Raw genomic sequence first — 25,742 nt, 5'->3', positions numbered from 1 at the left:
GTGGAAGAAGGCAAAACATTTTCTCTGGTGGGTGTACCCCTGGGAAGCTAGGAAAGTGAGGAGACAGAGCCTGTTTTCTTGGGTGTCTGCATCATATTGTATGGAATTTGGATAGCTATCAGAAAATTGGGGGCTCTTACTCATTCTTGTCCAGACTTGCTTTATTATTTTAAGCAAGTCACCTCACTGTCCTGTATACCTTTTTTTTTTATGTTCTGTATGTCTTGTCTTTTGTAAAATAGTGTTACAAGATGGATCCCAAAGATGTATTTAAGCATCTTGAAGTACTAAAGTGGTAGAAAATGTGGATATCCAAAGCATCTTAACTGAAGAATGTTAACGTTGCTAATAAAAACGAATAGGGAGTGTTACAGACAGTATCAGCAGAGTGCTGTGTTATTAGTTCCTCAGAAGTAATCTTTACATATTCTTTTTTTAAATCTCTATTATCTTATCTACACAGAACACGTCCTTCTAAACGGACTTCTGGGTAATCCAGTTGAGTTTACCTCATCAGAGCTGAACAAGACTTAAAGCTGGTTTTCCTTGATTTTTTTTTTTTTTTTTAGACAGCCACTTGAATTCATTTCTGTTTCTCACATTTAAAGCATGTGTAATTAGGAATTATTTGCAAATGGATCTCCTGAAATCTCTGATTTTGTCCACATGGGTGGATGCTTGATATGAATGTTCTTTCTTACAAAAGAATAGCAACATCTAGCAAATTCTGACATTACTATGTACTGGAACAACGTATTTATTGGAAGTAGACAGTCAGTAATTCTTAAGTATCAGCATTTCTTCAACTTCAGTGTGCAGTACCATAGGTTGTACTTATGTGATCTAGCTGTGAACAGTTAGCCCATTGCCTCATATGAAGAGCTACTATGTTGGCACGAAACTTTTTTTCATGAGTAATTGAAATGAAAATATATTGATTATAAGTTTAAAGTAATATCTGAGTTATTTGATGACTAGACGTTATCTTTAAAAGTAAAAGCAAATATTATTACAGAACTTAGTTTTTAGGTTCACAAACAAATTCTTGGCGGCCATCTTTTTGACAGCAGTCATATAGTGGCTGTTGTTTGGAATGGCAAGTTTTCGGATGTGCAGGAGTTTTCCCCAGTGCTCTCACGTTGATGCTTTAACTGAGCTGCTTACGGCGCGTGGCGGAGAGGAGAGCTCAGGGATGCCTGTCTGGTAGCAGCCCCTAGGTGAATTCAGCGCAAACCACTTTCAAGAACGTGTTTTACTGTTCCTGTTTCTTTTGGTCCATAAATCAATAAAGCTTTGTTATTTTTGTACAATCATTCATAATTTATGGGGAGCTTTTTTCACAATCAAGGAGAATTTGATTTAAAAAAAATATTATTTAGTAAATTGTATGATTAGAAACACTGCCATTAATATGGGAAGTCCTTTCTTTTTACACCTAAATGTAAAGCTATTTAAATAAATTTATATATATGTGTGTTACGTTTTTTTTGACTGCTAAAGTTTTCCAGAAAGTCAAAACGCTGATTAGGAATACATACATATTTAGAGCAGTTATTCTGAAGAACAGTAATATTACAGCACTTGGACTTTAAATATAGCCTAAATTATGAGTACCCATGTATTTAAAAAATAAAAGTCTCCCTTCTGACTTCTGTGAACAGAAATGATATTAAATGGAAGAGCTAAGCAGTTTTAATAATAAGCCTTGCTTTCTATATAGCGATTAATCTCTTGGTTTCTTTGCTGCAGTTCTTTCTGCTCTACCTGATTTGGTTCTTAAATGTGGCAGCATCTGCAGAAATGACTTTTCCCACCTTTTGATAATCCAAATTTCCTTGCCTTTAATAGCAATTTCTAACTGCAGTGAAAATGGGTACTCTGTTATTACTTATGCTTCAGTTTTGTGCATCAGATGAAGATATTATTGGCTAGAAAATTAAAGAAACGTGTCCTTTGAATTCTGCAGTGTTTCAGCTGGGGTGTTCATGTAGTTCAGTTGAAATCTGAAGTATTTCCTTAAATTGGAGAAAATACATTCCAGGACTTCCAGATGATATTATCTGCAGATCTTTTCTGTAGTGTAGCCATTTTTATTGTACAAAAATTAAAAAACAAACAAACACCCTTTTACTTTATTATTAATTTATTTGATTAGCATTCAAAGTAAATGCTAATGCTTTCTTCTGCATTTGTATTTTTATCAAGTAAATTCCCACCATACCATGTTTGTAGGTTCATAAGTTCACATTTAGAAATTCATTTGAAGAAATCATGACTTAATTTCTCTTGATACATCTTCTTTGTTTTCCTCAGAGCAGTCTTAAAGTACAAGAACAGATTAATTCAATTTACGTTGAAAGAGAAGAGCTGTCAGCTGAATTAAACAGGAAATAGGCATAAATTTAATATAGAAATTCTTAAGCATTTTCTGGTTTTAATCACAGTAAGAGACTATCACAAAATACTGGTGTACACATAGATGAAATAAAATTTCACCTGTGAGCCTGGTTGGCATGGCAGTGGCTTGGCAAGGTTTTCTGTGATAGTCTACGTTAAGACAGCAACATAACAAATGTGCAAATTACCCCGTGGATATGCTTTTTGGGCATACAATAAAAAATACCTTTGGGCATCAAATTTCTGTTGCATTCAAAGACTAGGAAATGTGGTGGTAAACATGCTTCTAAAAGTCATGAATTTGGGATTTTAATTTAATTTACGCTGTGTCAGATAAGCCAAGGATAAGCTCAGGCAAGCATGAAAGTAGCTAATGAGAAAAGTGGAAAAGTATTGTAATCCATCTTACGTTTTGATTCCGTCGCGTATTTGTTGCCGTTTTTACACACGTCCCTCAGTGCTAAACTTAGAAGTTGTTTTTATCATTCCAGTACCAAATGCAATATATCGTAGGATGGAAAAGTTGTGCAGTTACCTTTTTACATACAGTCATCAGTGATTTCCCAGCAGGGAGACTTTTATATGGAGCAGAGCTGCAGGGTGTGTGCCCTTAGCTTATGAAGTTATGATGGAATTTAAAGAATCATAATGTCAGGTCCCAGATCTCGAGACAGATCCACAAGCACAGGCCTTTCACCCTGTGAAACTCAAGTGGACATTGGTGAGAGCTCGCCTGGCCGTGAAGGTGTGTGCATGGTGGAGGCAGCCCTGCACGCCTGACCGTTCTGATCCCGCACACGTCTGTTGCTGCCAGGAATGTTGTGTTTTCTAAAGGTACGCGGACACGCATCGCTTCCAGTAGACTCCTGCTTTTCAGAAACCCCCCAGGTCATCAGGGTTTTCAGCTTGCCTTTGGGGAGGTTACACATTCCAGCTTTCCAGATTTTCTCTTTTCTGCTTGGTAGGACCAATAAAAGCATCTCCAACTGAGAGTAGCTTTCGCCTTTTCTTTTTCATGACCTAATTGTGGTGTTTATCGTTGTCTCCCTATAGGTGTTTCGCTTGGGTTCAGAAAAAAATAATTAGATCTTCATTTATTTGAAATATGAGGTGAAGGATATAAATGAGATTTAAAATAGTTTATGTTCACAAATAATCCTTTTTAAGCACATAGCTGGACTATCCTACAAAGTAGGTAGAACTCTTGGAAAGTCAGGGCTGCTCAAATGATTTCAGTAGTTCTAACAGTGCTCCTGTAGAAAAATAAATACTAAGTTCAGGGTGTAGTTTAGGTACTTACACGAGACATTGTACAGTGTAGTAAAGCATGTGCATTTTTACATGCATGTATTGAATGTCTGTTGTCTTTGATACTAGTGAAAGCATGGAAATATTCCTGACCTGGACTTTTACAAAAGCACATTTCATTTGTTTGTTTCACTTGTAACCTTCCTTACGTATGAGCTACATAACTTCAAGATATTTTATTATCCTAGGACATTTCTTCAGCGTTCCAATAAAAATCAAGATTTCTTAAGCTCTCAGGAAAACTGGGTAGCTTTTACTCTTTTAAAATAAATAAATAAATCAATCCCAGAAAGTAAACAGAAGTTTGATTAATCTCTTGTAAATGTATGCAAGCCTGATCTCCTCACGTAAACAGCATTTGGAGTCTATGAATACTTCTGTAAATACAGATTCTGGTTCTTCAGAACGGTTGTGTGGTGATCAGTGATCGTTCCTTTGGATTTGTCTTGAGAGAGAGTTCCTTCCTATTCTAAATCAACTTCTACCCTTTTCTGTTGGTGGAAGTTTCTGTCAAAAATTGGCTTTTTGTTTCTAACCTGAAAGGGGACAGCAAAGTTGCAGTGTGGTCCCACGTCCAACGCGTTATTCAAAGTGGCGCTGTTCTCAGCAGTTGCATAAGGCAATAAGGTCGTTTGATTTGACTATTTGTTTTAAGTTTATTATATATTCATTACACAAAAAGCAATGAAATGATGTAGTATCAAAGATATTTTCCAAACCCTAATTTAAGGCTCAAAGGAAATTTCTCAGAGTTTTATTAAACCTTCCTTCCTAGCCAGAGGTCTGTAAAAATAGCTCTTGGTTGCAATGCCTCTGTCACAGCTCTCTGCTGCCCCAAGAGAGAGCTGAAATGGTATAGAAGACTTTTTCCTGAGCCTTTTATGCTAGTAGTGGGTTTAATTCGTTAATGAATTACCTTCTCTTCACGTGTAAGTATATCCTGAAGAAGCAGAGGAATATTGATTACTTGGTTTAAAATTACAGCGAAGCCTTGACAAATGGGCAGCCCGCACCTGCCGACCTTCCATCTTGGTGCTCTCACCAAGAGTGAGTTCCTCCTCCCTAACGAGAGCGATGGGTTTTAAATAGGAGCTGTATGAAAGAATTAAATCTGAGTAGTGTTCCAGTATCAACAGATTAAGCTTCTGCGGTGATGAAATATCTCGTGAAAGTAAAAATGAAAGGGAGATGGTGTGCTGATATGCTATTGGAGACTTAACCAAAGGCGCTGTGGTGTATAATGGGTATAGAATCACATTTCGCAAATACTGCGGCCTTTTTGAAACGTAACAGAGGGAAAAAATGAAAGTTCAAGCTTGACAGGAATTTCTTAAATAAAATTCCCTTCCCGTTATCCCTTCTTGCAGCAACATCCGGTTTCATTTCTACTACTAGAAATGTGGAGGTAACGTAAACAGACACCCAAAATATTTTAGCCTTGTTCTTCTTTCTAAACACGAAAAACTATTGATAATGAGGCTGAATGCTTGCTGAAAGTATTTCTGACTCAGTTATGGGAAATGCTGAGTACTCTGGCCTCTCCCAAAGAGTTTTGTATTCGCCTCTGGACATGTGCCAGTAGCTGGAGAATATCTTCAACTATTTGTAGGTATGCGTTTCCTTTGTGATATCATCGGCATGTTTTCCCTAAAATAGCAAGCAATAATTAACACTTGTTCACACCATTAGGAATGCAGATGTTTCCCTATTCAAGTAAGTGCCTTATTAAACTGTCTGATTTGACAAATTTAACACGTTGTAGGATCCCTGCCCAAACGGGGAGAATGACAAGACACCGTTGGCTTCCTTCACTGAGTAGCCTTACAGTCAATAGTAATCGCTTGATTTCAGATACGAGCAATAAAAAAATAAATCAATTTGCTGTGTATTTACCTATCCTGAAAGGAGAAAAATCAACCTGTGCAGTTTGTCTTGGAATACCCCTTGCTGACGTGCCGCCCCGTGATCCCGTGGTGCCCTAATACAGGTCATTAGGGGAATGCAGCACCGCTGCCTGCCCATCCCGAAAGCAGAGTTTGTGTGCCCCCACCATACAGAGCATGTTGGTAAAGAGGGTTGAAACCAATGGTCAGCGTTGTTTTTAAAAGCTTTAATCTTGGAAGCGAATGTCCTCCAAGATACAATTTTACAGTTAGAATCTGATTTAGTTTGACCTTTAATCATTAGGCTTGTAAGTGGCTGACCTATTTAAAACTCTTATTATGAAATGCACAACTCCATGGGACGCTGAACTTTGCCCAGGAATTGAATCCCAGTTTTAACCACAACATTGTGTAATGGCTGTACACACCTTTTAGTAGGTAGTGTGGTTTTTCTTTTTTCAGTGGCATTGACTTTTGCTGGAATTAGTAAATAAGCTATTCTGCTGCCAGATCCGCCCTATATTATGGTTTTACAAAGAAAAAGTAATGTTGCACGTCCATGCTAGGGTTCCTGTGAACATGGTGTCATAGTCGCAATTACTGTGCCAATGTTTTTTCCCTGCCAACATCCTAATGCCTATAAAACATTGCTTCATAAACATTTTTTAAAAGTCTCTTGAGTATTTATATATTTGGAGGGAACAAAACCGTGTAGACAGTATGTCCAGTTTTTCTCTTTCATTTTCTACTAATATTTTATTCTTTCAGAATGCCTCTCAAAAGCCGATCTTGGTTCCTTATTTTTTCCCAGGCCTGGAGCTTCTCTCTTGAGGATTAATTTTTTTTACAACCAAAACACTCGACCTCCAAGTTCTTTAACACTTTCTCTGGTTGACTTTTAATAAAACTGCTGTTTACCTGCTGCCACTTACTCAACTTGTTGAAATTTTGTACTGCAAGTAGGATTTTTACTTGATTAGACTCTGCATTACCCCATTTTTAATCCAGGATGGTGGTTAGATCTTTCTGGAAGCAAAGTACTGTTCTACAAGCATCCCTTTTACATGATGATTTCCGCTCATGGTTTGTTTGTTTTTTTTTTCTCCAAAGGTCTGATTGCATTCCTATAAACAAATACAGGCAATATACAATTGTTAGCTGTTTATTTGTTGTATTGGGAATCTTTCAGAAGGTGAAGGTGTCTTCTGCTAAACAAAACATTAATGCTTAAACGCATTTCTTTTCACATGACTATGACTGTTAAAACTCTGTAGCGTTATGGTATGATTTCCTGTGAGGCTTCCTACAATCAGCAAGTCATGGTCCTTCATATTTGAGTTATCTAAGTCAGACCAGAGAAGGTTTATCCAGTCAGTGCATTTTCTCCAAGGTTTTATAGCTTCACAGAAGCTTGTAGGGATTGTGCCCAGAATCCAAACTATGCCCCTGTGCAGTTTGAACTCATTCAAAGTCAAACCCTGATTGTTATGTTCATATGTGTGTTACGTTGGCATAATTTTCTCTAAGTGTTCTGCACAAAGATTTTTCTCTTTCGGGTTATGTTAGCACTTTGAAGAGTGTAAAGTCTTGGGAAGAATTCAATTCTCACTTTGCTTGGTGATGCCATGCTGCCTGTCATCAGTTATGTTGACTTTTGTTGCTTTACACAGCTTCAGCTATAGTTTAAACAGGATCTTGGGTGTGTATTGTGTAACTGCAGCTTTTTTTTAAAATGGAAGATGACATAACTTGAATATTTTTTTGGTTTTAAGTACACATAAGGCAAGAATGCTTAATAGAACCATACTTTTCAAATACTGTGGATTGTTTTGAACCTAATGTTTAATTCCTGTTTAAAGTGGAATATCATCTTAAACCAAGATGTTATTTAGTATTATTTGTTTATTTTAGCTGTTTTATTAGGAGTTCCATTATTAGTGCAAGAGAAACCTGTGTTGATGCTGCTGTAGAGTCTGTTATATTAGGACGTGCCAGCAAATGAATCAGTGTTATGGAAACAAGAAGCAGACATGTAAGGACTAGTTTTCTGGCTATTTCTTTTCAGGAAATTTGCCTGCTACTTTCGGTTAATTTGTTTCCTAACTCATTATTTTTAGAGAACTCATACAAATTAGACCTATTTAACTCAAAAAAAAAAAAAAAAAAAAAAAACCAACCCTGTTACTGACTTGATTTTTCTGGTGGCCTCTGAAGCCCCTTTTCCACCTAAATGCATAACAAATCTTGTGGTTTTGCTTGTCTTCCCGGAGAGTTACCCCAGGCTACATTCCATGACTCAAAGGGGATGCTGAGGGTTTCTTATGTTATTCTTTTTTTTAAATATTATTTCAGAATTGTGGTTAGTGTAGGTGTATTTTTGGGGGTGGGAGGACAGGGGGAAATCTTTTTTTTTTTTTTTTGTGACTATCTAGTATGTCTTAATTCCAAAATCACTCATTGTGGTATAACTAAGCTTCTAATAAAGCACGAGTTGAACTTTCTAAGCTTGGTTCAAACTTTTCATTGATGAACACCTACATACCTTGTTTACAGTTGTGTAAGTTGGGTTGGCATCAGTCCCTAATTATGTGACGATAGATTTGGTGTGGCCCAAAGACAAAAGGTTGTTTAACAAGGGATCTTCATATTTGGCTGTCACAAGTCATGTAGTTAAAAAGAAAAAAAAATACTTCTTGGTATAATAATCTATTACTTATTACTTTTTGTAGATCCCGATTTTGAAATGCTAATAAAAAGTTCAAAGAATGTGGACTTGAATTCTTTTTCCAGCCCACATGGACAGTTAACAGCCATATTGAAAGGATTGCAAAAGTACTGCTGATTATAGCTCAGATTAGCAGGACAGACATAAAGGCAGTATTAAATATTTTATTGCTAATTTGACCTAACAAGGCAAAAACATTGATTATTGTTATCCACATACTTTCTGGGAAGTTCAGAACTGTTCTTAAAACACAAGGCGGACTCTGCCGAACAATATGTAACAGTTCTGTCAAACTAAATCCTAGGCTTTTTATTATCAATGTGTTTATGCTAGGGCCAGGAACTGGATTTACTTTTCATCCCACTTAAGAGTCTGATTGCAGAAACTACTCGAAATGTTTTTTTCCACAAGGTATGACGGAGTTGATAAGCTGCTTAAAATAATTGCTTTATTTCAGTTCTCTGCTGGAATATTGTAGTTGAGTGAGGAAGGACTTTGTGTCTCATTTTCGTGATGGTTAGAAGGTTCGTCTTCCTACAGATTGATAGGTCATTAAAAACTGTGTGATTGCAAGACATTTCAGCCACTCAGTATAAGATCTGAACATTTTTATGTTGTGTTCTTGCCTTTTTCTTAATGCCAACCTGGGTAGATACAGCAAAATTCAAGAGGGGCTATTGGAAAGTGAGGAGGATTGGGTTTAATGTGGGAGGACAAACTGATTATGGCTATTTTTAAATAATATGTAAGAACAATGCTGGAGAAGAGGCACAGGAGAAGCCTATCAGCAAATGACTGCAGAATGAGTAGGCATCCAAGCTCAAGAAGAAACTTTCTAATGAGAGGTCTCTGAATGAGGAGAACATTGGGATACTCCCGTGTCTCAGATTATCATACTGAACAATCCAGGAAATTATCAACTAAATAAGTAGTATGTAGTAAAATGTGAGCATTCCAGGCACTTAATTACACCTCTGCCTGTGTATTAGTGAATTTCACATGGGCTCATTGAGGAAGCCAAAGTCAGATATGTTAGAAGACATGGACAAAAGCCCAAGAGGAGGGAGAACTGTAGTGGAAGGGAAAGGGGATGCAAAAAGATTTTTTGAAACATGAAGTTCGTCTTCTTTCTACTGCCAAGAGAGTTTTACTGTGCCATGATCTTGTTTCATTAACACAGTGTGTCCTTTCACTTTCAATATACATTTGTAGCTGATGAAGAATTATTATGCTTTATTACATTTTTTTATGAACTTATCTTTGCCTAGTTATTTGTTTACTGACTGTAATGCAGGATGAAGGGAGTGTTTTGGGGTATATTTGGAGATAATTGGCTTGGCAGATGCTGACCCCAGTTTGAAGTAGATATCTATTTTAGAAACATATGTCTGCCAAATAGTTCAATTAACTGTCTGAGGTCTGGTGTAAGTTATCTTGATAAGCTGGAAATTTAGATGGTTTATGTCCATCTGAATCAGCTGCTGTTTCAACAACAACAACAACAAAATACAATTGCCAATTCAATTTTTCAATTAAGACAACTTCCCAACTTTGTAGTAATAAGTTAAATGAGTCATGAGAGGTTCTGTATTAGTTTTTTGCTGTTAGTTTTAAAAATAAATAAATGAAGCCACCCCAAAATAGTTGTGATTCAAATATGGTGAGATTCCAGATAATACCCTCTCTCTTCCTGACTTTCTCTTCCTGCTCATTTTTTACTTAGGAAAGATATTTTTGTCTCTGTGCTGTGATACAGTTGAAGATTGAACGTACTTGCCAGTCCCCCCAACTGCCAAAAAATAGGAAACCTTCAAAATGAAAGCGTCCAATGAACATTTCAGTAGTGGGAGAAAGAGAACTGAGGACAGGAATTAATATTGCAATTTATCTTCCTTTAACAATAAATATTTGTACAATCTGTTGATAGTTGAAATCATGTAAAAACTTATCTACATATGAAAGAAATTCAGGTTTTCTTTTTGCTCATGAACAACTCATAAAAGCAGGGAACAAACCATAAAGATACATCTAATATAATGTATAAAGTGTGTATTGTCTTTAAAAGAAGTAGGAAGAAAAATTTACCATAAAGATTTTTTTTAGATGAGTAGTGTGCATTGACTGTTCTTTGTGTGTGTGTGTGCATGTGTGTGCATTCAATAGCAATGAAAACAAGATCAAATTTATTATTTGATTGGTTGTTTCCATCATTGGTATTCACAACTGTGTGATCACACAATCATGTATGCATCTTCTACCTGCCAAAATTGTGGTTGGCTTCAAAATCTGCAGCACTGAATTTACTTTTAAGATGCCATTACTTGTCTTGAAGATGCCCTTCAAAGCATCTACTGCTGAGATACGGTTAAGGTAGTAGTTAATATCCTGATAGGAAAGGAGGACTTCTTTCTTTGTACTGCGCTGATAGTAAAAGAATGTAAGACACCGATATCCCGAGAGGGAATGATTCCAAAGCTGAGTTAATGGAGGGACCTTGAAGTAGTAAAATGGTTATTTAAAATAATATATCCTTTTTCTGTAACACACCCCTAAGAAAAGGGGCAAGGGTGGGGGCAGCAGAATGTATACAGCAACTACTTTAAAGGTTGTGTGCTCTCCTGGGTGCAGAAAAGCTGATTTGAAATAGGGGAACAGAGCCCATTCAAAATCAAAATTAAAGCGTTTAGTCCCAAACATTTGAAAAGCTCTGAGATATACCCAGGAAAAGTCCATGGTCATTGATAAAAGTAATGCATACAGTGGTGTGTGTATTTAAGTTACAAAGATGCTGTTGTTCTTTCTAGGTCTATTCAAAGTTCTTTGATAGCCAGAAATATAATTAATTATAATACACACCCCCATTAGAGTTAAAGGGCATCTTTTATATGCAAAGAAGGAGGGACTTCTGGTTGTGTTTTGTACTTACGTTACAGGTTCAGCAAAACTAAGGCATTGCACTTCTGGCTGCTTTCATATCTTGGTTTATAATTTTAAGGTTAACACCATCAAAACATGATCTAGTTTTGCATCAGTGTATTTTTTCTGAAGCTCAATATGCTGTTACACTGCAAAAGAACAAATCCGTTGATATAAGCACTAAGATAAAGGTGTCTGTATAGTCCCCAGAAATCCCCACTAACTTGGAAAATGGAAAATTACGTAAAACCTATTCATAATTTGCTGCTTTTATGGAAGAATTACCGAGAAATAGTGTTTCGATGAAGAAAAAAAATGTTGACAGACAAACATAATATCCGTGAGCTAAAGAGCAGGTGTTACCAAATAGTATTGATCACTAAAAATGCCTACAGAACTGTCATTAATGAAAAAGTTAGCCCTTCTTCCAGGACTTCCAAATACAGTTGAACTGGGGCCAGATGATCAAGAAGCAATTCTTCAAGTGTTTTAAAGTGTTACAAAGTCAAGACACTAAGAAAGCCAACAGAACAGAACTCATACACAGCTTCTACAAGGATATTTAATGTTTTTTGTTAAATTGCTTCCATTTACCATTTGTTACAGTGCTAACGGTATGTTACTGTTTGCTGCTTCTTAGTATAGAATCCTTTTTTTGCTGATAGTATTTTTTTTATTCTTTCAGGAATTTTATGAACATACAAAAACGCTTTGGCAAGACGAAGGTGTGAAAGCCTGCTATGAGAGGTCTAATGAATATCAGCTGATTGACTGTGCACAGTAGTAAGTATCGTTTCTGTTCTGCTGCATACTGACAGTGATATTGGATGTTAGTAACAGTGTTTTGGATAGTCCTGATGCTTAGTCTTCCATACCTTGGAAAAGAAGAGGGTGCACTATGGAGTGAATGGCTGATTAACAGCGATTAGGGAGAGCTAGGGAAGCTGGCGTTCAGTTAGACAATAATATTGGTATTGAAAACCTCACTGATACTTTCAGGTGGTCCTAGTACAGGCAGACACCTTCGGCTGACAGCAAATTTCCCGCTTCTTCCTCTTACACCAGTTCCTTTCTAAATGACAGTCAGCTTCAGATACTGAGCAAGTTTTAATAAGTTGGAAAGTATGATGGTGTGAAACGTGCCCGTGTTTGCAGCTTTTGGGTTTAGTGCAGTTTATTTGTCTGAAAACAGAGATGGCAGCAACAATCTCAGGCAGCAGCCTGTGATCAGTCACCAAGATTTCTGCTTGTGTACCTTCTGCACATATCAGAGAATGATTCATTCCCCTCTGCTATTTATACCGCTGTGATAATTAGTATTGTCATGAGAGAGACTGCTGCATGTTTGCAGTTATTTATCACATATCGCAATAAGGTATGGTTCTGTGTTTTTTTTTTGCGAGGTATTTGTGGTAATTGTGACAATTGGTATTTTCATTAATGTAGGCTCAAGAATTGCAGGACTTAAATTTGGAATGTTAATGGTTAAAACTGCTCTTTATTAGTTTACACTCTGTTTCTTCTGGAGAAGCCGAAGTAAGTTTTAATGGTCAAGGAAGTGCAAGCTTCTCATTTCACATAATGGAGGACTGTGGTTTGTCTGCCTACTGCTGAGTCTCTTAAAGAACGTTTGATGAAATAAAATTTGTAAGGTTCTTTTTGTTGTTGTTGTTTGTTTAGATAGACTTAAAGGTAAATCAGCAATTAGCTCTGTTTGAAAAGAGACCAGGCAGATGATTTTACTATGACTTGCACAGCTCCAGGTCTCTTGAAGGCTCTTTGAAGTTTTGCCATTGTTTCTAGTGTTTGATGTGTAGCGATGTCTTCCATTAAGTGACTAATGTTTGATCATTCGGCATGGATCTTTTTGCAAGTCCAGTTGCTACAAAAAAAAATAAAAATGTTTTCTGTCAATTGTCCACTAAATTTTGTCTTTATAGCATAAAGCTGATAGAAATTGTTAAAAATAGTTTTGTTTCTGATGGTGTTTGGTTATCTGTTAGTGTTTCTGTCTAGTGCTTGTTAATAGTCATTTTCTATCACTGGAAGGCACAAGTATTGCTGGGCACTATGTTTTCTTTTGTGTGTTGCTCTTTTTTTGGAAGAGGATGAAATTTTTTTTCTGCCGTGATTGTACAGAAGAAAGCTAAAATTGCTATCCTCCCTGATTGCTGGACACTGACTTTTTCATGGGTCAGCAAGAGGAATGGCCTTTATGATGGTTTTACCATCCTGCTCCATCTAGTGGAACACTGAATTTTACATCATGGGCTGTGGAACCAAAAATAAACCTTATACATTGCTGACAAATTACTGATTTTTTTTCTAAGATACCATGGCTGTCTCCTTCTAAAAATAGATCATGATTCTTATGTATGTTCAATTTGGTTGTAAAGTGTGTGGCAGTTTCCTTATGGAAGAACCTTTCTAACTGTTAGTACTGGCAGTTCTTGTCCATTCTGGCATTTTTGATCATGCCCTGGTATTGTTTTTAATAGCAGAATATGCAAATTAAGAGTTTTTTAATGGCAAAATGTTTGCGTGGAAATCTGACATGATTGATACTTCAAAATTAACCCAGTGAGTACGTTCTAAAAAAATGCAGCAGAGGCAGAATACAAAACGCTGCTGAGGTTTTCAAGTAAAGATTTTTAATTTGAACATGCAAGCTGCTCTCATTAGAGCTAATAGGAATTAAAAAAGAAAGTTGAGCACACTGAAGTGTTGGAGATGTCAGCTCTTTCAGAGAAGAGTCCAGGGTCCTAAACATTTTCCGCTTTTGAAGATCCACGTTTAAAACGAGAAAAGCTTACTCAAAATGGAAAGCAGAAAAATGTCTTTTCTCTTTCAAGACTAGTTCAGCTTCAAAAAAAATCCTGTCTTGTTATTAAAAGTTGAATAAATTGTTAAGTATTAATGGAGTCTTAGTTTGGAGAAGTGCTTTAAAATTCTGAAGTGTTTCTTTTTATTGCTGTTTTTAATTTTTTTATTCTTTTTTTTTTGAAGTGTGGGTTGCTTAGCGTAAAGCTTGTCTTGCTATGGAGTCATTTAACATTCTACATTTAAAAAAAATTACTCTTGTGAGTTCTATGGTTATATATAGGAAGCTTTGCAAAGTGCACTGCAAATAGTTTGTTCCAAACATACAAATTAATTTTATCCCTTTTGGGATAGTAAAGAGTGTATATTGCACAGGGCTTTGGTTGGCTTTCAGGAATGTTAATATCAAAATGAGATTCATTTCTGTTTCTGCCAAACTGGAATGAAATATATGCAAAGCTTCTTCAGGGCTATGTAAGAGTTTAGGGGCTGGTTTCTGTCATCCGTCGGCAGGGAAGAGCCGTGGCAGGGCTGGTGGTGTTCCCTCGCGTGGCAGCTGTTTGGCCAGGCTGCAGCACCCGCGTCCCGTCTGGCAGCTTTTGGGAAATGGCCCAAGTCCCTTCGTTCCTCTCACTTCCATCTTTGTTAACGGTGTGGTAGTCAGGTACCGAGTGCTGGGGAGAGGTGTGAGGATTTGCCCCGTTCCTTCGTGCTTGATGCTGCTGCTTTTACAGTTCTGCTTTTCATGGATAGGAGCTGGCTCTCCATGTGGAAACTCAGTCCAACATCAGGTCCTTCCAGAGCTAGGGACTTGTTAACCTATGGCGTAGCTTCAGGACGTTGAAGCATCTTGAAAAGAAAGATACTGAGGAAATGGAGACTTAAACTCTTGCAGAGCTTGTGCTGAGGAAAGAAGCAAACAAGTTGGTTTGTCAACAATTCTCATGGATGAACACAGGAAAAATGCCACTTTGGGCTACTTGTCCTTCCTAGGAGAGTGGGAGCGAAGATAATTCTCATCCAAACGTGTTCTATCTACGTAACACTAACGTAGGTACTAACAGTCTAGCAGTGGTATTTGTCACCTGTTCCTGAGAAGTACCTTTAAACGCTGCAGTTCTTCGTGCTGACTTGCTGAAGTTTTTCGGTGCCTCCCCAGCAGAAGTTCCCGTTAACCCTGTCTGTGAGCTTCTGTCACTGCTCCCTCGAGCTCCTGGCCGCTATGGCTCAGAGCAGAAGACCTGACGAAAAGCCCCAGGTACCAGCTTCGGGCTTTTCATTTAATTGCACTTGTGAGCTTTGGAGGTGTGAAGCTGGGAGGCCGAGCCAGTAACCTCATCTGTTGGGGAGCCCTGCTGGTATCCTGCCCTTCCTCCTCAAGCTTACTGACTGAATGAAAGCGTCACTGCAGAGGAGCCCTGTTCGTTTTGAAGGGTAGCTGCTTCTGCTCATCGTGAGCTTTACTGTACTTCCTGCCAGTGCATATTTCACAGTCCAGAGAGAAAGGAAAGGAGGCTGTTTCCCTTTCTTAGCTCCATTTATGAAGTAATTAGTTTCAATTCTGCTTCTAGAACAGCATGGTCTGGGAGGTTGTCACTAGTTTCTCCCTGTGGAGAATATTTTTTAGCTGTGAGGAGGGGGCAGTATCTGAGAGGAGACCAGATTTGATTGCTCTCGCATATTTTGGGGATGTATATAGAAGAGAATGAATGTTTTAACTGGAGCGGCCATGTGATACTCCTTTTGGCTAATAATAAACAGAAGAATGCAGAAGTGTCTAGAATATAGAAAATCCCAAATGGCGATGAGTGATTTACCATCCTTCATATTTCTTTCCTGAAGGTGCAGGATTTCGTTTTATTCAGAATATACTACTTAATATTGGGAACCTAGGAGTCGTTTCCACTGTGATGTGCCAAATCCTGCATGTCAAATCTATGCGTCCTGTCAAGTATAAACACACATGATCTCTGTGAAGCATTGATGCTGCTAATACTTCTACCTTGGTTTTCGTTTGGGGATCTCTGTTCTTCACAAATACACTGCAGAGGAGTTGGAATAAGTAGGATCTCTTTCATGCAAATGGGTTATTGGTGGCACGAAGGCTTGGAGGATGCAAGCACAGTCCTGTAAGTCCAAGTTGATGTCAGTAGCCTCTGGATCAGCTTTGTAGCAAATCAAAAGCAAAGCCCGGGTACTTGAGCCTCCCATTGTTTTTTTCTAGTCTTGTTACTATTAGGAAGTGCCCACAAAAACTTGAATTTTTACTTTATCTAGCCTTGGCTCAGCTCAGTTCCTTGGCCACCAGTATGATTTTCGCTTCATTTTATGCTCTGCTTTCTCTGCATATCTCCCAGCTGACGCTTCCTGGTTTTGGCTGGGGTGGAAAAGGAAATAATGTGAGAGACAGTATTTGCAACCCATTTCACACCCTCCGCTATCAGGAAGGGCTGGAAGTAGCATGAGGGAGCCTATTCTCACGCTATTTCCTGCTTGAAAGCCTTGCCGTGTTTTCTCTCGCTGCCTGCCATTTCGGGGAAGGAGAAAGCCCAGGGAGGTTGTGGTGTAGGTGCAGTGAGTTGGATTTCTCCAACTTCAGCACCAGCAGAGCCACTCTGATAGCTTGAAACTGTGCCAGGCTGCTCCAGAAGGGCTTTATGAGAAGTATTTTTGAAGATGTTTGTTTTTAAAATACTTATCAAAGAAAGGGGGAGAGTGCAGCTATTAGCTGACTGCTGTGCAGAGCTGCTAAAGGATCAGCAAATGTGGACGTGCTGTTTTCTTAATATCTGATGTGTTAGGGGTTGTAAATTCTGTATATTTTTATTAAGATTTACGGTGTGTTTCACTTCTGGGTTTGCTGAGTTGTAAGAGCAATTAAGAGCCCCAGTCCGAGTACTTAATGATTTTCTTCCATGTTGATTTCACTTTGTGATGAAGTTACTTTCAGAGAATGTACAGTAAACTGCATTTGCTGAAAGTCTCACCTTTTTTAAATAGCAGCTGATTTATCAGTAGTACTCTTGGGCTAGTTTCTTATTCATGTTATTTCTTACTTTTTTTTTTCTTTTTACTTTCTTTCTAATCAGTGCAATTCTGGCAGAGCAGTTCCTCTTGTATCCTCAAGGTCTGTGAGCTGTGCTGAGTACTGGCATTCGACAGGGCAGGAATTTCCCCAGCCTATATTCCTGGCATACACGAGCTTCTTATGGGCATTAGCAATTATATTGTTAAACATTCCTGTGCGGAAGACCAATATTCATGTCTCCTTTTGCTGATCTAAAGCTGATGAGCTTGCCTACTGCTGTGCAAATTCTTTGGCAAGCCAAGGACCAGGCCCAGATCACCTCATTTCTTATTCTTGGTCTTAATCATAAAACCACCTTGCTTTTGTTCCAGAGCACTTAGAGATCATTGAATTAGGGCCTTGTCCCTATTCTTCTTCATCCTGAAGTACCAGAGGTTTATGTTCTAAACAAAGCTAAATTTCAGGTAAAAGTAAATAAACCCCAGGTTATATTTTCTCCCCAGTCCATGGGGGCATTAGGTGCAGAAAGAGGTTGCTGTAGACAACAGGAAGCACAGTAACTCCTGTGCTTGCATGACTTCACTGAAGTCAGGACCAACAAAATGAGTCCAAATATATAAGTAGCCTGAATTATTCCTAACTACTCCAAGTGTCTGCCCTTTCTTGCTGCCTGTTGATAGCAGGGATGTGCCTGCTGGCAAGTCCTGTGAAAACCAGATTACCTAAATTTAGCCAATAAATGGATTATGAATCCAACACATGTTCCCACTGTTGTCACAGCTAATCATAAATTCATAATTTCAACCTACACTCAACCCCGGATAAACTTCTCTGTCTCTAAAATAAATTACATCACAGTATGAAGCAAGATAAAACAAAAGGTGTCCTGGAGTAGCTTGCTTGAGTTTTCAGAATTAGGAGCACTCAGATGAAAATGTTAAAGTTAGTGAGCCATAATGGCAGAAAGACCTTTACAAGTCCGAAATGTGAGTAGAATAGAGTAGAATAGTTCAGCTGGAAGGGACCTTCAAAGACAATCTAGTCCAACTGCCTGACTTGTTCAGGGCTAACCAAAAGTTAAACGAGGGCATTGTCCAAATGCCTTGCACACTGACGGACATGGGGCATCAACCACTGTGGAGCCTGGTTCAGTGGTTGACCACCCTCACAATAAAGAAATTTTTCCTCATGTCCAGTTTAAGAAGCTAAACCACAGGCATCTGAGGTGTGTGTGAAGACCACCACATCGTTCTGAATTGTTCTGAAAGGGTTTAACTCTGCTTGGGGAATCTGATTGCTGTCTCCACTTTCACTCCACCACTTTTACCCCCCGCACCCATCACGTTCATTCATTTGCCACATTTATTTGTCCATTGTTCCACACATCTGTTAAAGTGTCAGTTCCTTTCTGGCGTTTTGCTGCAGATGCAACTTCCTTTCCACATCTTGTTGTAAATTTTAGGGATTAGCCTTCAGCTGAGGGCAGGGAAAGCCTGGTCGGAGACCGGCATGCGAAGGCTGGGCCGGAACTCTTTCCTGACCCAGTCCTGCAGCCAGATAGTGGTGCTTTGCCTTCTATTTTAAGTGTATCATTTGCTCGTGCCTGCAGGAGTTGAGGATAAACCATCCTGCAAGTGTTCGTAGATGCCTGATTTTTGAGAAATGAACTTCCATTTCCACTGTGTGCTGCATTTGCTTTCACATGCAAATGGAGCATTTGCTCATACAACAGCTGTTTCTGTGTTTTAGTAACAGTATTTACTCAGATTAGGCACGCATTTGCCCTAGCGTATTTCTAAAACTTTGGCATGGCTTTTAACATTGTATTTTACAAAAATTGTCAGTAAAATAGTAGGCTTTCTCTGTGATCGTAAGTAGAAAGCAAAGTTCAAGCAAAGAAAGTAAAATTATCTTGAGCTTTTTGAAAGCAAACATCAGATGCATGTTTTTGTAATTGCTTTCATTGGTTTGGTTCAGTAGTACCTGAACTTTTTAGGCAGTGTGTGTCTGATACCTGTCCATGCTTCTGTTTTGTTCCTGTGGCCCTGTCCTCTGCAAGCGTACAAAACCAAATGCAGTGCATTTTTTTGCGGATGAAGGGGAAGAGTCAAAATGCAACCAACAGGAGATGGAATACAAGCCAAAACCTTCTGTTAGCTGAACTTGTAAGGATTTCTGCATTTTAATGGCAACAGGCTTCCCATTCCTTCCCTTCTCCCATCCTCAAAGTTTTTGTTTTGACGTGAATAGTGTGTGAGAGAATATGATAGAAATATGTAGAAAAATGAATCTATTGTCCGCTAAGGCTTGTGGAAGAGATCTTGTGAATATTGTATTGTTCTCTGGTTGATAGGCATAAGTTTGTAATAAAATGAGAATTAGTGAAATACGGTTAACTGTATAACAGCAAGCACCTTGTTAGTATATGATTCGTATACCTGTGTATGCGTGAAGCTAAATTTATTTGGGGTTAGTTGTGCAAAATAGTTTAAAAGCTCCCATCTTGAAAAGTGAGGTTTCTGACTTTTTAATCAAGGTGGACTTTGAAATCCCTTTCATATGGTCATTAATTCATAGGCTTTTTGGGGGATGGGGTCAGATCAGTTGCTCAGGGAGATGTGTACAGTTGGTGATTATTTGTTAAGTTCTAAGGCTTCATAAGTCCTTTTGCACTTAATTAAAGTGACCGATACCGTAGAATCACAGAATATCTGAGTTGGAAGGGACCCACAAGGATCATTGAGTCCAACTGCTGGGTCCCCAAAGGACCAACCCCCCCCCCCACCACCAAAAAAAAAAAAATCAGATCATCTCTGAGAGCGTTGTCCAAACGCTTCTTGAACTCTTGTCAAACAAAACTTGATTTATGCATTCAAAGTCCTGACTAAATATGCAACCCATTTAGAGTGGTTAATCTGTGTTAGTATAGACTCGACACGATACAATTTATTCATGAAATCAGTATGTTGCATTGTTATGCAAGATCATTAAACATGGCTTGTAACATAGCATTACTGCACCAGTTCAATTTTGTTTCATAATAGTAAAGATTGAGACAAATTCAGTAGCTTAGATCCATCCTTACAGGAGCTCCCCTGAAGTAAGTGGTGTTTCAGCCCGTGAGTTAATTCCATTAACAGCTGGGTTCAAACGCTGGTGATTGCATGGATTCAGTGGTGTCCTGTCCAAAAGCTGCTCACCCTTTAAGCGATGCTGTGCGTGCGTGGCCTGAGGTGATCTCAGTCGACACCGTACCCAGCTGCTAGGGGAAAGCTGACAGACACTAAGCACCCACTGGGTGGGTTTGTTGCAGGTTCCTCACATGCACAAAGTCAGGCAACTGGCAGAGCTGTGAGGGCGTGGGTTTCTTCAGCTTGGCTTCCCTATACGTGGATCTCATGCGTGGTGTTACTCTGCTGCTTTTGTTTTTTAATTTTATTTTCACTAGACACAGAACAGCCTTGTTCTGGCAAGGGAAGTGTGGCAAAGTTTTGTATGTATTGAATTGACCGTAAAATATCTCTATTTGCCACAGGTGAAACTTCTCCAATCTCGGTTCTCCAAAAATTGCACATGCCTTAAGTAAATTTGATCCAGTAAAATGGTGGCGCACTGGCAGGGCATTGCATCCACAGTAATCTCAAATCGCCTGTGTGTCGTGGAGAGACACAGGTCGGGGGCTAGAATTAATTACTGATGATAAGCAGTGGTAATTAGAGGGGGAGTTGCATTTATATGAACTCTGTAAAGTGGTCGTGCACTCAGGGCACATTACATTTGTCTATCTCCTGAAGTTTTAACCTTTAATTGTAAAAATGTGCTCAGTTTTAGTAAAATTTTAATTACTGTATTGAAAAACAGAGCAAACAACATCTTGAACTGCTAGCATCAGACTGTGGAGAATTGTACAGGGGGGTTGGATTACTGGGGTGGCAAAAAGGCGTAGCAGTCAAGTCCTGAGAATCATCAAACCGAGCACTAAAATCACACTGTTAGTTCCTCAGAAGTAATTTCAGTCACCCTTTTGTCCCACGCTTTTGCTACCGGCCTTTGTGCAGACCGAAAAGGCCCCGACCGCGGCTCGGTTTGGGCCGTGGTTCGCTCAGGCAACTCGATCTGCTGCAGAAGCAGCGAGGAGAAGGCTGCCAGAGGGGCTGGAGCCGCCTTCGCTGGGGATCCTGCGGGGGGAAATCCGCAGGCGCCAAGCACGCTGTGGATAAGTGCGGGAGGAGGCGAGCAGGAGCGCGGGGTCCGTGCACCGCTGCCGCCTTACCTGGGTGGCATGCAGCCCGTGGGGCTTCGGTGAGAAGCTCCTGGCCCACGCCGACAGCACGGCTCCTGCGGGCAGGCACCGTCGGGATGCAGGCACCGCCGGGATGCAGCTGTGCCGGCATCGTCAGGGTTTCGCAGTTCGCCCGCCGCCGTGTGCGGGTGGCTGCTGGCCTCGGCGTCTGCCATTTGTGCTGCGCGCCGCCAGCAAGCGCCACGGCTTTGGGAGCGTGGGCTGGGTGTTTCTGTGGGAGCACTTATCGCTCCTGCTGTGTTGCTGCAGAAAAAGGAACACTTCAAGATTAGAAGATGACAATTAGGAGAATACTTTTATCAAGCTGAGAGCTAAACTGATGTTGTAGGACCTCATTAAAGACTTGCTCTGAGGAAAAAAAAAAAAGGAATTAAAAATAACAGTTCCAAAAGATAGGAGGCAACAATAGAAAATTTCTGCTACGAGGATGAAATAAGGCCAGTATGTTCACCGGTACAACGTGAAAGCACCAGGTTCGATTCTCAATTATTCCCTGGGCTGAAACACAGCAAATACATCCCTGTGGCCCCAGCAAGGGAGCACTCCCTGTTGCTGACTTGCCCGTTCACCACTTTCCTTTCCTCTTCTGTGAACTCTGGGGCTCGATAATACACTGAAGCCATTCCTTCACCGGGGATTTTAATTTAAATTTCTTTTGTCTGGGTGCTTGCCTGCATTCACAGGTGTTGATGAATTTATTGTCTTTGCGAGACCCCTGACAAAGATGTCTGCATTGCATTTGGTAGAAATTTACCAGCAGGCTCCAAAGTTTATTGAGACCATGTGCTTGCATGCAGAGAACATGGCCATAAAGTCCTAAATGCAGGGGAGGCAGGCTGGAAATAAGAAAATAGATTATCTCATATTAGGTGAACGAATTTAGCAAACTGAAGCTGAATGTAATGTATCACAGGATGTTATTTATTGTAATGCTGCATATTGCACTCCCTGTAGCGCAAATAAAATCAGGATTTTTTAATCTTAGGAAGTATTTCTTACAGCATGTGACTTAGTCCTAAATGAACTCAAAACGTTAACTGATTTTAAGCGTGATTAAGAACATTTTGTAGGCAGGATCTCATTGATAGGTCTTGTGATTTGGAACCGTGCTTTTGAATGGATTGCTCTGTAATACATTATACATCGATTTTTGTATCTGAAACGTTAAAATCAGTTGTTACACTTAACTATAATTGTGTTAACTGTATTTGTATTGTGATACACTAAGTCTCCAAGAAGGATATCTGCAGATAAGGCCAAGTTGCAGCACGCCGTTACGCAGGTGAGGTTTTCAGTACCCGCCCGGCCAGCTCTCTGCGAAGGCTCCTGGCTTCCGTGGATACTCTGCAAGGTTCCCCTGCCCCCAAAGGGCCTTATGTAAACGACAGCCTGAGTAAAAGCTAGCAAAGAGCTATTTTTAGCAAGCCTGTTGCAGCTGGGGGAGGGCAGGAGCCTTGGGTCATGCAGGAGGGTGTAGCAAAGGAGGGCTTCTGGGGGCCGCATCCAGCCCCGCTCGTGTGGCCCGGCAGCGCTGTGTGATCAGTATGGAGACATTTGGGGCTTTGCAATTAAAAAACAGCAAAAAACCTGCTTAAACCTAGGTAGTTTTTGTAAATAAATTGAAAAAAAAAAAGTGATGTGCAAGCAAATTGTGTCAATTTGCTGCTTCTGTTAATACATTGCCAACGCTGATAATACTTGCAAAGATGCTGAAGGCCATGGCTGGAATGCCCTGTCTGCCACATTTGCTACCGTGGCACCTCAGCTGCATTTTACCTATTTCTGATGTTCTAAAAGCAGTGGCAGCTCGGAAGAGTTGGGCATCGTGAAGCCTCATGTCCAGCAAGGCGATCATTTTTTTGGGGTATCTTCATGAAGAGCGTGTCTGGTTTTCTTTGGTATTGTTGGGTCTCAACAGAGAACTGAGCTTTATTCTGTTGAGTCTGCTGGTTGGTATTTTATTTTGGTCTGTTCATTAGCTCTGCCATCAGCACGTGCACCAGGAAGAACAGGTTTTACCTTCTTCAACATCAGTATAGGAGCTCATAGCAGTGAAAAACCCTTGGATGATTTTGGAGAGTGTGAGGTATTAAGTGAAATCAGACGAGTGAAGGATGTTCAGTCTTTCATGGGACTGATGCCACTGTCATCAACAATCTTGGTACAGTGCAATGGTTTTGTAGAAGTGGTGAGAGGACGGACTTAGAGATCCCTTCTCCCATCTCAGCAGATCAGACAATATATTTCCCAAATGGGCATTCCGGACTCTCTAAGATCCTGCTAAATGGAAAGTTTGATTTAAAACTAAGGTGTGTGGCATGTTTGAAGCATGAAATAGTACTACGTCTTCTGTGAGATTACAAGTGTAATATACTCAGCATTATCACAGTGCTCTATCAAGGGAACAAGTAATTAAAACATCGCATTTTAAAGAACTACTTAGAGTTTTGGAGAAGAACATGTCAGATTGTAACTCACTTTATTGTGATTTATATGGATAGCTCAGTAAATTTGCAAATATCCATACGCTTCGTGTTATGAATTCCTCTGCGTTCTGTCAGAGTGCTTTTATAGGGTGAGATCCTTGACCCTTGGCCATTGCCCCTGGAGAACCTCACTGTCCACCTCTGTTCCACAGAGCGGAACTCCTCTAAGGGCCGCTCATCTCGTTAGCAAAGAGCGTTTATCATTTCCACAAGCTCTCTTCAGACATCACGAGCTCTGCTTGTGTTTTTCTCTTAGCCTCCTCCTGGTGCCTGCAGGTTGCTAACTGGGAAGCTGTGAGGCGGCATGCCTCCTCCTAAGGTGACCGGAGAGCAGGCAGGGAAGAACAGGGTAAGGCAGGACCGGACAGGTCAGAGCAGAATTGTTTTCGTTTTAAATAAATAAATAATGATAATAATAATTTTTTAAAATGCCCTAAAAGCCAGTCCTGGCCCTCACCCAGTTTTTAGGATCAGAAATGGCTGAGCCGTTTCCCAGTTTCAACCTGTTTGGAGCCAAGCCTTACCAGACTCTTGTGGAGTCGTGGCTCCACTGCTGCTTAATTGCTTCTTGTTTCGAAAGATAATTAGGAACTTTATTTAAAAATAGTAACTTTAGTATTCAGTCCATTAAATTTGTCACCAAGTTATTTTCATTAAGACTCCCAGCTGTTTTCTTATTGGAATTGTGAACTAAAAATAGGTAGGATTTCTGCCGTTGTGTGCAGAGGCCGGCATCGTACCTCCATTCCAGCCCTGACTTTTCCTAATGATGTGAAATGTGTTTGTTTCCCTCGGCGCTTTCTTCTGGCTGTATTTAAGAAGGTCCTGCTAATTATGCCAAAATTGTGCACTGTGGTTTTCTGATAAAGTCACGTGCCTGTAAAGAATATGAAACTGATTTCCCTCAAGACAAGTCTTACAAATGAAAGATTTGTGCCACACCCAGTACATTTTCTTTTTTCATCAGACTGTAAGAGATGTTTGTAATAAATCAACAAATACCTTTCGAAAAAACACAAACAAACAATAATGAACATGGGGTTGTTACTATTATCATGAGGGGTGCGATTTGCCCTCTCCATTCAGTTCTCATGAGTAGTCCCTTTGTTGTTATAATTGAAATCACAGTGTAGATTGTGAGATAAAGTGACAATTACCATGTTTATAGTGTACAAAACACAGTGGGTTTTGAAACAGAACGCTAATTACCCAAATCTATACAAGCATATGCTACTTTCATGCATGTATGGATTAAAGAGCAAATCAGGTTGTAATATCCTTGCTTTAATAGTATATCTTTTAAATTCTGACTTGTTTCACATTTATACCTAACATCCGTGCCACAAAGCTTTGTAATGGTTTAATGCTGGACATTCAGAAAACTGAAATGGATATTTACTGTAGGAGAGAGACATACACATTTTGGTATAAATGTGTGGCATTCTCCCTGCATACTTACTTCCTGGAAATCAATCATTAGAAAAGTTGCATTCTTCTATCACTGTGTTAGCTGATAATGTTTTTTAATTCACTGGGATACTTTTTGACTATATGTCCACCAAACTTACAGTAGCTCACACTGATGAAAAGTAATGTAGGTAACAGGAGGAAGCTCTGCTGCAGAGCACTGTGAGTTTTGGGTGGTTGTTTTTCTCCTTTTTAAAGGCTTAGTATTTGGAGCTATAATCATGAAAGTTAGTGACCCAAATGTAAATTGTATCAGCTTTTTGGTGGTGGTGTTTTTTTTTTTTCATTCTGTTGTCTTTAAACAAAGAAACAGAAAATCTCAAGATGTGTTAATAAAACATAGGTCTCTCCAATGGTAGTTGGTTCATTCAAAGTAGGGATTTTTTTTAATAAAATGCAGGATATGCTC

General features: G+C 39.5%; 1 protein-coding gene across 5 annotated transcripts in view; it reads left to right on the top strand.

The window, feature by feature from the left end:
* GNAS (GNAS complex locus) overlaps positions 1 to 25,742 on the top strand; it is a 151,446-nt gene that overhangs the window by 98,538 nt on the left and 27,166 nt on the right. For all 5 annotated transcript variants that reach the window (XM_048074602.2, XM_066978201.1, XM_066978204.1 and 2 more), the window contains exon 5: positions 11,915 to 12,012. In XM_048074602.2, the coding sequence (XP_047930559.1) occupies positions 11,915 to 12,012 (98 nt within the window). The remainder of the gene's footprint in view (positions 1 to 11,914; positions 12,013 to 25,742) is intronic.

This window comes from Anser cygnoides, chromosome 16 (assembly GCF_040182565.1).
Source record: "Anser cygnoides isolate HZ-2024a breed goose chromosome 16, Taihu_goose_T2T_genome, whole genome shotgun sequence".
Lineage (NCBI taxonomy): Eukaryota > Metazoa > Chordata > Aves > Anseriformes > Anatidae > Anser > Anser cygnoides.
The sequence above is the reverse complement of the archived record's forward strand: the minus strand, read 5'-3'. Positions and strand labels throughout refer to the sequence as shown.